General features: G+C 39.4%; 1 protein-coding gene across 2 annotated transcripts in view; it reads left to right on the forward strand.

The window, feature by feature from the left end:
* The window catches only part of TENM3 (teneurin transmembrane protein 3), a 615,209-nt gene that overhangs the window by 555,296 nt on the left and 45,381 nt on the right, over positions 1–14,532 (forward strand). Inside the window, exons 22-25 of one of the 2 annotated variants that reach the window (XM_084626411.1) lie at positions 859–1,126; positions 1,663–1,806; positions 7,105–7,354; positions 7,757–7,777. In XM_084626411.1, coding sequence (XP_084482537.1) covers positions 859–1,126; positions 1,663–1,806; positions 7,105–7,354; positions 7,757–7,777 — 683 coding nt within the window. The remainder of the gene's footprint in view (positions 1–858; positions 1,127–1,662; positions 1,807–7,104; positions 7,355–7,756; positions 7,778–14,532) is intronic. The other variant, XM_084626412.1, reaches the window with a different exon arrangement.

Below are 14,532 nucleotides of genomic sequence, written 5' to 3' on the forward strand. Positions count from 1 at the left end.
ATACAGAAATAAGACAGATATTCTATGAAACACTAGTATTATTATTTAACATTTGTACTACAGTAGCAATTAGAGGCCCTAATCAAAATCTGGATCCCCATTGTGTGAGGGGCTGTACATACACATTCTAAGCAATAACTCGCTGCCCAGAAAAGCTTATTATCTAAATAGGCAATATAGACAAGGGATGGGGAAAAGGAATTATTTTGTATGCTAACAAGTAACTTCATAATTGCATTCTTAATTATAGTAAAATTGACTTGTCACAATATGGTGTCTTAGGTTTGTTGATGTTGCTCAGAGAAGCATTCTCACTTCTGAGTGAATTAAGTGTCTATCCCAGAAGAGCATTGTCAGCTTCATGCAGGGACATGTAGGAGTGATTGCTGGATCTCAGATGCCCAGTGCTCATTTATCTTCAATAGGGAGAGTGCTAGCTGTATCACAGTTACTGTATGTGATACACAACATGGATGGTGGCTTCAGAAGAAGCTATTTGCCCAGTGCACTTAGACAGAAAGAGGATGCTTTACTGACAAAACTGTTGTGGAAAAAGAGACTGGAGGTGTTCTTCCAGGAAAACAAAGAGATGTCCGTAAGTCTTTGAAAGTTTGCAGCAGAAAATAATAATTGAGCGACTTCATCACAAAAAGACTGTAAGATGTCTTTAAGAAAACGTAGAATATTGTGATTTCTTTTGTTAGAATGTTTTACTTTATTAAAATGCAGTTCAGATATAGGCTCTGATTCACTATGGATTTTAATATACTGTTCAAGGTATGATTTTAAAATACTATTATATTCAGATTAATCTGAAAATAACTTACATTATTGTAATGTTTCTTTATCAACAATTAGGTACTTCATGAAGAGACTACAATTCCAGGAACTGATTTGAAATTATCATACTTAAGCTCTAGAGCTGCAGGATATAAATCAGTTCTTAAGATCACCATGACCCAGTCTGTTATACCATTTAACTTAATGAAAGTTCATCTTATGGTGGCAGTGGTGGGAAGACTTTTCCAGAAATGGTTCCCTGCATCCCCAAATCTGGCTTACACTTTCATATGGGATAAAACTGATGCATACAACCAGAAGGTCTATGGCTTATCTGAAGCTGTTGGTATGTACAGTGTGATGCTTTTCTGAATCTATTACTATCTTGGAATCATAGTGTTAAATTGAAACTGACCATATCAGTTGATCAGAAAATATTTAGCACAACAGCATTGTACTGAAATGTATTAGAAAGAATTAAGGTAAACTTTTTATAATAAAAATGTATTTCAAATTAAAAAGAGATCACAAATTGATAGTTTTTCATTTGTATTAAATAACTTGGAGGATAGACCCAATGTGGATAGTTTTTGTGGATCTCATTTTAAGCACAGTGGAAAATTAATGTGGAAAAAACCCACTCTGTACTGCATCCTTGTCTTAGGACAGACTTAGTCTACTGCTCTTTTTAAAAACAAAATAATTTTAACCATCTGAAATTCCTTTTTTAAATTATGAAATATTTGAACAATCTCTGTATGATAAAGGATATACAGGTTTTAATCACAAGCTTAGTATAGAAATGTAAAGTTAGTTTTCTGAACAAAATTCCATTTTTCAACTATGGTGGGGAATATGAAACATGTTTTATTATGATTCCAGTGTCTGTGGGTTATGAATACGAGTCTTGTTTGGATCTAACTCTCTGGGAAAAGCGGACTGCCATTTTGCAGGGATATGAACTGGATGCCTCTAACATGGGTGGTTGGACATTGGATAAACATCATGTGTTGGATGTTCAGAATGGTAAGGACGTATTCTTGTTATTGTTCATTTTAATATTTTACTCTAGTGCCCTTGCTTGAAGCATATTGTTATAATTAATCAAATATTTTCTTCGGTTTAAAAAAGGTACCATACCTGAACAAAGATTTACAGTTGATGCCATATTTCATATTTCTCGCTCCTTAAAATTACATAAACTGTTGGGATTTTCCTTAACAAAGGTGTCACAATGAAAAACATCTTACTGAATTTTTTTAGTTTACAAAATTTTATTTTATCTTCAAATTGGTTTTAATATATGTTTAATATTTTAATGACTATGTGTGCCATTAAGGAAGCCCTGATTTTTAAAAAAAAATCATATCTCAGAATACTGAAATTGTTTCCTACTAGTTATGTATTATCAGTGTGATGACTGGCACTTTTGCTCCCACTTAGTGAAAATTACATAGCAATAATCAAAGCCTCTGCCAGACCCAGATCTCTTCACTCTTAGACCTCACTTTGGCCCTCAGTTACACAGGAGAAACTCCTACTGAAGTCATAATCCCCAGCAGCAGAATGTCTACCTGGAGAGGGATTCTATCAGCTCAAAGCACCTGCACCTCCCCTCTACTAGAGCTCTCAGCTGTGCTGGCTGGAAAGGAGAGGGGTGTGTGGCCAAGGCATGCAGGGCATGTCCTGATTCAGCATGTTCCCTGGGCAGCCTCCACAGACAGGGTTCAGACTGCAACTTAAAGTTGACTCAACAGAACTGTGAAGGAAGGATGGCGATGCAAACACTGCCTGCCTTCTGTGAGGTGAATGGGTTTGATGGCCAGCCACAGGCACAAATCAGAGATCTGATTAAAGCCCAAAGTTGTCAAGCTGACTTCTAACTGATAAACAAGGGCCTCATTAAACAGTCATGGGATAAGAGGGAAGGTTCTCTCATGGGTCAGTAAGTGATTAAAAGATAGGAAACGAAGGGTAGGAATAAATGGTCAGTTTTCAGAATGGAGAGAGGTAAATAGTGGTGTCCCCCAGGGATCTGTACTGGGACTAGTGCTGTTCAACACATTCATAAAAGATCTGGAAAAAGGGGTAAACAGTGAGGTGGCAAAATTTGCAGATGATGCAAAACTACTCAAGATAGTTCAGTCCAAAGCAGACTGCAAAGAGTTACAAAGAGATCTCACAAAACTTGGTGATGGAGCAACAAAATGGCAGATGAAGTTCAGTGTGGATAAATGCAAAGTAATGCACATTGGCAAACATAATCCCAGTTATACATATAAAATGATGGGGTCTAAATTAGCTGTTACCACTCAAAAAAGGAATCTTGGAGTCATTGTGGATACTTCTCTGAAAACATCCACTCAATGTGCAGCAACAGTCAAAAAAGCAAACAGAATGTTGAGAATCATTAAGAAAGGGATAGATAAGAAGACAGCAAATATCATATTGCCTCTATATAAATCCATGGTATGCCCACATCTTGAATACTGCATGCAGATGTGGTTGCCCCATCTCAAAAAAGATATATTGGAATTGGAAAATATACAGAAAAGGGCAACAAAAATGATTAGGTGCATGGAACAGCTTCCATATGAGGAGAGAGTAATAAGAATGGGACTTTTCAGCTTGGAAAAGAAACGACTAAGGGGGGATATGATTGAGGTCTATAACATCATGACTGGGGTGGAGAAAGTAAATAAGGAAGTGTTATTTACTCCTTCTCATAACACAAGAACTAGAGGTCACCAAATGAAATTAATAGGCAGCAGGTTTAAAACAAACAAAAAAGTATTTTTTCACACAATGCACAGTCAACCTGTGGAACTCTTTGCTACAGGATATTATGAAGGCCAAAACTATAACAGGGTTCAAAAAAAGAACTAGATACATTCATGGGGGATAGGTCCCTCAATGGCTATTAGCAAGAATGGTTTCCCTAGCAACTGTTTGCCAGAAACTGGGAATGGGCAACAGGGGATGGATTACTTGATGATTACCTGTTCTGTTCGTTCCCTCCAGGGCACCTGGCATTGGCCACTGCTGGAAGACAGGATATTTGGGCTAGATGGACCTTTGGTCTGACCCAGTATGGTCATTCTTACGTTCTTATATTCTCACTAACTTCAGCTAATGGGGGACCAATTGTGGATTAGTAAGATTTGAGTTTTCATGGGTGTCAAAAGCAGCATCAATGTGTCTAACATGCTTGTCATTGGCCTATTATAGAGTGTCCTGTCATGCCCCCGCCCCAACTCCACAGAGTACATTTCCATGGAGACAGGCTACTTACAATTCATGTTGCTAATGCTTCTCCTTGTGGCCCCTCTCCCTGGCAGGATGTCTCATGAATGACTCTGCAGCACTTTTGGGAACACTGACATCAAGAAGAAGCCAGTGGGGCAGAGAGGCTCTCTTCTCTTAGAATAGGCACTGCTAACTCCTGTACATTTTCATGTGTCACTTCATTGCAGCTAGATTGAACCAGCTCCCCAACAATCAGTTCCACCCTGCCTACTGCTCCTCACTTGATGGAGAAGGGGAGTGGTGGAGATTGCTAGGGACTGCCCAGAGCAACAAAGCAGCAGTCAGAATTATAGTATAGTAATTATAATTTACATAGTGCCTTTCATACTAAAGGATCCAAAACCAAAATTCATATGAGGATTGCTCCACTCCCCAGTGAAATATAGCCAACTTTGGAATAAAACGAGGCAGCTGTTTAACAGTGTTCAGCAGCATGGCATAAGAGTTTAGAAAAGGAAGTGAAGAATACTGTATTCAGTTGAATCTGTAAGGAAAATTAGATAAGCAGAATGAAATTACGCAAGTTGGAATTTGGTCAGGATGTGCTGTACTCTTACAGAAAGTATGTGGCAGGGCCTCCCTCTAACACTATGCTGGGGCATCAGTTCAGTACTGATCTAGGGCATGTCTACACCACAGCTGAAGGTGCAATTGCAGATGTACCCACTCTAACTTTAATCTAGCACAGGTAACAATAGCAGTGAAAATGCTGTGGCATGGACTTCGGGATGGGCCAGCAACCTGAATACGCACCCAGTGTCACCAGCAGTCTTGTCCTGTGGCAGCTAGCCTGAAGTGAAGCCTTATGCCACCATATCTTCACTACTATTGTTACGGCACTGCAATGACACCTTCATTTGTGGTGTAGCTATCCTGAGAGAGAAGAATGCTCCTTCCAGCAGCATCCAAGTCTTTTGTGGAGGTTTCCCATCTACGTGTTGGCTCAGTTTGATCCTGCTTAGCTGGTGTGATATGATGGGTCGTAACCTAACTGGTACTGCTGAATAGGAGAAAAATAATATAACCAATTAAGGGGAAATGGAAATTTTGAATTTAAAATGTCAGAAAAGAACCATGCAAAATTCTTAAGATATTTATAAAAATGCAAAGATGCATGTTTTATTTAGTCTAGTTTTTTAAAAATTATGAGGTTGTTTCTATTCACAAGGTGAATTGATTGTGGCTTTAAATTATGTTCAAGAGTAGATTTGACAAGTATGACTTTTCAAAGTGACATGTGTCTAATTGAATAAAGAAAGTAGTTAGTTGTAATGACAAGGTGGATGAGCTGGAGAAATTTATTCAGAGGGTACAGACAGTGACAGGTGTTTGTATGGACACCCTGAACCACTGCAATAAATATTCTAATGTTCATCTTTCCATTCTGTGATAATAGAGGAGAAATATGAAGGACCAATTTTTCAAAGTAATGACAGAATAAATCATGTGCACTAGTGCAGAGTCTTGACTTGTAGGAGTCTTCTTATAAAAATTATATAACTTAGCTATTTCAGCAAAATTATGGTTCCATGGTTGTCACAAATGAGGTAATCATAGGAAGGGGATTTCAGATGCCATTAATGCATTCTTTCTCAGACTATTCATGAAAAACAAACTCCATTTGCTATTATGATGCAGCCTTATTTTGATGACTTTTCTTTAAGTTTTCGTAAGCCAGTTTCATCCTTTCTGATTTCATAATGTATATTTGCTCTGGTATTTACCTCCACCAAATTGTATGACATTAAAAAAGTAACTGAAGCAACCAAAAACAGTTTAAGTGAAAAAGGAAAGATATTTATTCTGATCTCTTTTCAACTTAAGAAGTGCCTTGCAGGAAAAGTGGGGGGAAGAGGAGCGACACACCTTCTCAAGTTTCCTAAATGTGTTTTTGTAAGATTGATTGTTTTAACAGTATCTCAAAAAAGAAGAGTTACCATTAGCACCAAAAACTGCTTTTGAAACTTTGTACTCAAGAAATAAAACACGTAGCACTATAAAGTACAAAGGGACATGTGGTTTACATGGATTATACCACATGAAGATTTATTGTGACATATGAGCGTAACAATAATAGCTGACCATCCATACAGCAGACCTTCATGGAGTCATTGATCTGTATAATAATGAGGACGCTGGTAACATTTAACTGAGTCCAAATTCAAACATAATTCTCTAACTGAAAAATTTAACATCAGGTATGTATTTTGCTTCCCACGTTCCCTGTGAAGGCCATATAAAAGTACTGCTGGCATATTCCTTTGTCTTCATAAAATGACTGTACTTTTCAAACCTAAATAAATTAGGTTTAAGGAGCAGATTGGCCTGCCACTACATTTTTTGTTGTATTTGACATTTTTAATAACCATATAGAACTGCAGATGTATTCTAGGTGCAGACTTTGTTACCAGGGATAGATTATTATTGTACAGTGAAAAAAGACACTTTTATTATGTGAAATTGAGTCTCAGAACTTTTTTGAAGTATCCCCTTATTAATATTTGATGTATGTGGTAGTTGTCCAGTCATATTTAACAGGTTGTTTTTAATTAGTTACTGTATGATTGCAGGAATGAAACTCCCAAATATAAATCCATCTTTTCCAATAATCAGTGTACATGCAGTTAGAACTCCAGTCTTTTGAGGGAGATTTTCAAACCAAAGGGATTTAGAAGCATATGTCTCATAAAAAATAAATGGATCATGTGATTTTTGTAATTTTTCAAAAAAAAATCCCCCTCAATTATAAATATAAAAAATCATAAACAGAATGATTGTAAACATGTTTATATTACAGATGTTAGTATTTTTAATATTCTACTATATATTTTGAACAAGAGGGTTATTTTCAGTGTTTCTTAATTTGGTGCTATGGGTTCTCTAAGTGAATTTCCGATTTATTTGTAAATTAATTTTATGAAAAAAAATGTCTTGCATAAGGTAGGTTTGCTGTTAATGATCATCATTTCCTGAACATGACTTTGCTGTGAGAAGCAATTGTATTTTTATTTCTATCAGGTATCCTCTACAAAGGAAATGGTGAAAATCAATTTATTTCTCAGCAACCTCCAGTTGTTAGTAGCATCATGGGCAATGGACGAAGACGCAGCATCTCATGCCCAAGTTGCAATGGCCAAGCTGATGGTAATAAACTACTAGCTCCAGTAGCCTTAGCTTGTGGGATAGATGGCAGCCTGTATGTAGGGGATTTCAACTATGTTCGGCGCATATTCCCATCTGGAAATGTAACTAGTGTTCTTGAACTCAGGTATGTCTTTTCCTAGTCTGGGACTTTTGGAATTTAAGATGGTGTTGAGAATTAAAATATGGGATAGTTTTCTGACATTTTGTAAGTTAATATATCCAAATTTTTTACATAATGCATTGAACCGAAAGAATTAAACCAATTTAAAAATGAAGTAAATTTGATTAACTCTAAAATGTTTAACTATGCATATCTCTATCTAAAAATATTGTAGCAATTCAAACTAGCCTAATTATTTCCTGTTTTAGAGTCAAAATAAGTTAACTCTGGTGGATCAAAGTTCATAATTCATCTTCTTCACTAGAATAATAATAGTTTAAATTCTGCCTTCTGCTCCTCTTGTTTCTTTTCTAACCTTTTTTTCTAATATTGCTTTTCCACTCTTCTTTACTTGCTCCCACCAAGAAATAAAGATTTTAGACATAGGTAAGCATTTTTAAGGAAATGTATATTTCTTCTGTCCATTTTTACAAATGAATGTGTATTGTGGATTAGTCAGTTCCGGTATTGTTATTGTATGAGGAGTGCTTTTCAAAAATAATGACTTCAGCTGCAAAGGAGAGCATGTTGCCTTTGGTTATGCCAGTTGTCAAGTTCTAGAATTACTGATATTCAATTCCTGTTCTCAGCTCCATTAAGGACCCTCTTTGTGCCCTGTCCCCCTTCAGATCCTGTCCTCTTTTGCATCCTACTTTTAGCCACAGGTTCCCATTTTCTGTACCCAGTTTTTGTCACTTCCAATCCCCAGTCACTGTTCCCATTTATGCTGCCTGCCCCCTTCTCCTTTCTCCCAGTCTTAAACCCTGCCTCTGGCTCCCCTCTTATCCCTTGCTAGCAGCATTATTGCCAACTTCAGTCATTCAAAATTCATTAGGCTGACCCAAAATATGATGATGATAGCTTAAAATTCATGAGATTTGTGAATATAATATATTTTGAGTTTCTTTTATTAGCCTTCGGATTTGGGGCCTTTTGGGATTCATATTTCAAGATTTTTTGTACAGCCACAAGGGCAAGAAACATACTTTTAAAAAAAACTGAAAGCTGAAGTTCTCGCATAGTAACATGATTCCAAGATTCACAAGATGACAAGAGTTGGGAACGCTGGCAGGCACTCCGAAGGCTACAGCTACCTTCTCCTCCTCCTGGCTGCTCCAGACTGGTTTGGCTACAGCCAGGGGAGCACCCAGAGGAGAGAAAGAGAGGCAGCTTGACTCCCTGCAGTTTCTCTGCCTTACCAGCTCCTGGTAGTAAGGAGGAGAAACTTTGTGGGTAGCCGGCTGTCTTGTTGGACATGTGACATTACAGCAGGGCTCTGTGACAAGACTGATAAGTGTGTGTCGTGACAGACATGAGGCTCAGCAGTCATACCAATTTTCATATTAGCTGTGTTCGTGTGTCCTGTCAGGTGATGGTTGGTTGGTTGGTTTTAAACAAATATCCATAGACTCACATTTCATTTTTTCATATGCCTGGATTTTCTTAAGATTTACTCTTCTTCTGGCCATACTAGCTCATATGGATTTTCTTTCCTTAATTGTGGAGGGGTTTTTTTAATTTAAGAAGTAATAGTGCAGAGAGTTCAGGAAGTGTCATTTCCGGTAGTGTCATCAAGAAATCCCATGATTAAATACAATATTCTGAATTCTTTAATTTATACTGTTAACGATCAGAATTCTGAGTTTTCTTTTTGCATATTCTAGATCAGGGTTGAGCAAACTTTTTGGCCCGAGCACCACATTGGGGAATAGAAATTGTATGGCGGGCCATGAATGCTCACAAAATTGGGGTTGGGGTGCGGGAGGGGGTTCGGGCTCTGGGGTGGGGCTGGAGATGAGAGGTTTGGGGTGCAGGAGGGTGCTCCGGGCTGGGATCGAGGGGTTTGGAGAGCGGGAGGGGGATCAGGGCTGGGGCAGGGGCTTGGGGAGAGGCTCAGGGGGTGCAGGCTCCGAGCAGCACTTACCTCAAGCAGCTCCTGGAAGCACTGGTATATCCCTTCTCTGGCTCCTATGCAGAAGTACAGCCAGGCGGCTCTTCACACTGCCCCATCTGCAGGCACCACCCCCTGCAGTTCCCATTGGAGCACGTAGGAGCCAGAAAGGGGCCATGCCGCGGCTTCCGGGAGCCACATAGAGCAGCCCCAACCCTGTGCCCCAGCCAGAGCGGGGCCAAGCCGCGTGGTGCGGCCCCAACCCAGCGCCCCGGCCAGAGTGCCGAAGCAGGGCTGAGCTGCATGGTCCGGCCCTCAACCCAGCGCCCCAGCTGGAGTGGGGCAAAGCTGAATGGTCTGGCTCCTGATCCAGCGCCATGGCCGGAGCACCGGAGCAGGGCCGAGCCGTTGGTGCAGCCCGGACCCAGCGCCCCACCCAGAGCGTTGGAATGGGGCTGAGCTGTGTGGTGCGGCTTGCAGATCAGCTTAAAATGGCTCGGGGGCCATAGTTTGCCCACCCCTGTTCTAGATAGGTTTTTGTTTTTTCAAACACAATTCAGACACACTCCCTATTTGGCTAGTGTGGTGCTTTAACTAGTATGCCACATTTTGTTTAGATAATAAATTTGTTTTAGTTTGTGGTTTTAAAAATATTACACCATGTGCAGTATCACAGAGCTCCTCCATTGCCTTTTCAAACGTTTGCATATCACTAAGTAGTTTAGGGAATGAAGACTTGTCATCTAGCGAGACATATTTCCCTATGATATAGCAGTAATATTCCCCACTATCACTTGTGATGCTACAGTCGCATTCTCAACTGTGGTATTTCGGAAATTGGGCTGGCAGGATTAAGGGAAATTGAGGAGGATGTGCTTTTCTCCTGTGGATGTGTGCTCTCCAGCTAATGGAAGTGATGCATTTCTTCTGCACAAGGGTAGAATAGAATTTCAGAGGACTGTGCAAAAGGTGTGCACCCATTGTATGTTGTGGAGCTCAGCTTCTTGGGGACATCATGCACTTTCTGCCTGGGGTGGAAAGACATGTAAAGGTTCCACAGAAGCCATTGCAAAAATGGCTGTGGAGCTATTGTGCAAGAGGATTCTTACCTACTGTGCACCCTGACATGACCTGCTCTAGGGTTACAATTTGCCCCTTTAGCCCTGGGGGGGGGGGGTGGAGAGAGGAATATTTCACATTACTCAAGAGCAACTACCTCTACAGGCAATCAAAGAACAGAGCTGATGGGCTCCAAGTCCAGAGGTTGTGGTCAACCCCTGAAGGCTGCAGGCAGATTCTTCTGCTTTGCTTTTTCTACTCTTGAGTGTTCCACAAGGATTTGCATCATTGACAACAACATGATACTTGGTTTAGAGGGAGGAGAAGGCAGCACATCTAGTTTCACTTGCAAAACATTCAAGTTACTAGAGAGATTTCTATTTAAACTAAGATGTAGGCAATGTAGCCTTTGACATGTCACTTTACAGCTTGTCAGCACAGGACTCTAAAGTAAAGAAAATACACTCTAATACTCATTCATCCCATAATAATAATGAAGGCTAAATAGTATCACAGAGCTATTATCTATTGAAGCAGCACTTTTCATACCCGTCCACTAAAGGATCTATTAATATTTACAGACTCTGATTTTGATAGATTTAAAAACAGAATAATGTATAAAAATATTTTACTTTATATCTTGCCTTTAGTAAAGCATTTGATACTGTCTCACATGACCTTCTCATAAACAAATTAAGGAAATGCAACCTAGATGGAGCTACTATAAGGTAGGTGCAAAACTGGTTGGGAAACCATTCCCAGAGAGGAGTTATCAGTGGTTCACAGTCATGCTGGAAGGGCATAACGAGTGGGGTCCCCCAGGATCAGTTCTGGGTCCGGTTCTGTTCAGCATTTTCATCAATGATTTAGATAATGGTATAGAGAGTACAATTACAAAGTTTGCAGACGATACCAAGCTGAGAGGGGTTGCAAGTGCTTTGGAGGATAGGATTAAAATTCAAAATGGTCTGGACAGCCTGGAGAAATGGTCTGAAGTAATCAGGATGAAATTCAATAAAGACAAATGCAAAGAACTCCTTTTAGGAAAGAACACTCAGTTGCACACATACAAAATGGGAAATGATTGCCTAGGAAGGGAGTACTGTGGAAAGGGATCTGGGGGTCATAGTGGACCACAAACTAAATATGAGTCACAGTGTAACACTGTTGCAAAAAAAGCAAACATCCTTCTGGGATGTATTAGTAGGAATGTTGCAAGCAAGACATGAGAAGTAATTCTTCCGCTCTACTCTGAACTGATTAGGCCTCAACTGTAGTACTGTGGCCAGTTCTGGGTACCACATTTCAGGAAAGATGTGGACAAATTGGAGAAAGTGCAGAGAAGAGCAACAAAAATGATTAAAGGTCTAGAAAACATGACCTATGATGGAAGATTGAAAAAATTGGGTTTGTTTCATCTGGAAAAGACTGAGAGGGGACATGATAACAGTTTTCAAGTACAGGAACTCCTCACTTAACGATGTTGTTATGTTCCTGAAAAATGCTACTTTAAGCGAAACGATGTTAAGCGAATACAATTTCCCCATAAGAATTAATGTAAATGAGGGGGTTAGGTTCCAGAGAAATTTTTTTCATGAGACAAAAGACTCTCTCTCTCTCTCTCTGTGTGTATATATATATATAAAATTCTATTATTGTTTAACCGGGTGAATTATTAATTATTTTAATTGCATGATTAATCGTGATAAATTTTTTAATCGCATGACAGCCCTGATAATTTTTTAAAATGTTAAATACTGTTTTTGTGAGAATTGCTGAAACCCAAGCAGAGTTGGACCTTGCAAAGGTAATTAAAACCAATAGTAAAAGGTTCTATAGCTGTACAAATAAGAAGAAAACAAGGAAAGAAGTGGGACCGCTAAGCACTGAGGATGGGGTAGAGATAAAAGATTATCTAGGCATGGCCTAACACCTAAACAAATAATAATTTCCTCAGTTTTTAATGAGGCTAATGAAGAATTTAGGGGTAGTGGCAGGGTGGCTAATGGCAACTAGGATATGGAGGTAGAAATTACCACAGCCAAGGTGGAAGTTGAAGTCAAACTCGGACATCTTAATGGGTCTGGGTAATCTGTATCCAAGAATATTAAAGGAATGGCACATGACATTGCAAACCCAATAGCAGGATTTTTAATGAATCTGTAAATCCTCTGACTGGAGAATTACTAATATAGTTCCTATTTTTAAGAAAGGGGGAAAGGTGATCCAGGAAACTACAGGCCTGTTGACCTCATTTGTATGCAAGGTCTTAAAACAAATTTTGAAAAAGAAAGTAGTTAAGGACTTGGAGGTGAACGATAATTGGGATAAAATACAACATGGTTTTACAAAAGGTAGATCGTACCAATCTAATCTGATCTCCTTCTTTGAGAAGGTAACTGGCTTTTTAGACAAAGGAAATGCAGTAGATCTAATCGGTCTGTATTTCAGTAAGGCATTTGATACAGTTATACATGGGAAATTATTACTTAAATTGGAGAAGATGGGATTTAAAATAAGAATTGAAAGGTGGACAAGGAACTAGTTAAAGGGGAGACTAAAACGGATCTTATTGAAAGGTGAACTGTCAGGCTGGCGGAAGTTTACCAGTGGAGTTCTTCAGGGATCGGTCTTGGAATCAGTCTTATTCAACATTTTTATTACTGTCCTTGGTACAAAAATTGAGAGTGTGCTAATAAAATTTGTGGATGACACAAAGTTGGGAGGTATTGTCAATACAGAGGAGGATCAGAATATCATACAAGAAGATCTGGATGACCTTGTAAACTGAAGTAATAGAAATGGGATGAATTTTAACAATGCGAAGTGCAAGGTCATGCATTTAGGGATTAACAACAAGAAGTTTTGCTATAAAGTGGGGGATTTATCAGTTGGAAGCAACAGAAGAGGAGAAAGACCTGGGTGTACTGGTTGATTGCAGGATGACTAAGCCATCAATGTGATGTGACCATGAAAAAGGCTAATGCAATCTTAGGATGCATAAAGGCACAGTATTTCCAGTGGAGACAGAAAAATGTTTGTACCATTATACAATGGTGAGACCTCATCTGGAATACTGTGCACAATTCTGATCTCCCATGTTTAAGAAAGATTAATTCAGACTGGAACAGGTGCCAAGAAGGGCTGATCTGAAGAATGGAAAACCTACCTTATTAGAGGAGACTCAAAGAGCTTGGCTTGTTTAGCCTAACCAAAAGAAAGCTGAGGGGAGATGATTACTCTCTATAAATACATCAGAGGGATAAATACCAGGGAGGGAGAAGAGTTATTTAAGTTAAGCGCCAATGTGGGCACAAACAAATGGATATAAACTGGCCATAAACAAGTTTAGGCTCGAAATTATGTGAAGCTTTCTAACCATAAGAGAAGTGAAGTTCTGGAACATCCTTCCAAGGGGAGCAGTGCGGGCAAAAAGCCTAACTGGTTTCAATAAGTGATGGGACTGCCTACAATGGCATGTGGCCCAGCAGTGACTGGCAGTAGCAAAAATTCCCAGTGGCCAGAGAGGGAACACTAGATGGGAAGGGTTCTGAGTTACTACAGAGAATTCTTTTCCAGGTGTCTGGGTGGTGGGTCTTGCCCACATGCTCAGGGCCTAACTGATCACCATATTTGGGGTTAGGAAGGAATTTTCATCAGGATCAGATTGGCAGAGGCCCTGGGGGGGTTCACCTTCCTCTGCAGCATGGGGCAGGGCTCACTTGCAGGTTTAAAGTTGTGTAAATGGTGGATTCTCTGTAACTTGAAGTCTTTAAATCACGATTTGAGGACTTCAGTAACTGAGCCAGAGTTTAGGGGTTTGGTACAGGAGTGGGTGGGTGAGGTTCTGTGGCCTGCAATGTGCAGGATGTCAGACTAGATGATCACAATGGTCCCTTCTGAGTCTGAGTACATGCTGCTTTCTTACTGCATGCTCTTCGAAGTCCCCTATAATGAGTCAGACAATGCTGGATAACTTAAGGAGAAGTAACTTGGATTTAGATTCTATTTCTTTGATTTTGCAGATATGTCAGAATCTTAGTATTTTAAATTGTGGTTAAATAAGATGGCCTCAGTAGCCAATCAATATCACCAGTTGTTTTCAGTAATTATATAGTATGCTCATCCCTGTACTATGGCTACTGGTTGTAAACTTAATTCACTAACCATATGTAATAGAAATCCCCGAGTT

This window comes from Lepidochelys olivacea, assembly GCF_965140295.1.
Source record: "Lepidochelys olivacea isolate rLepOli2 genome assembly, chromosome: 4".
NCBI lineage: Eukaryota > Metazoa > Chordata > Testudines > Cheloniidae > Lepidochelys > Lepidochelys olivacea.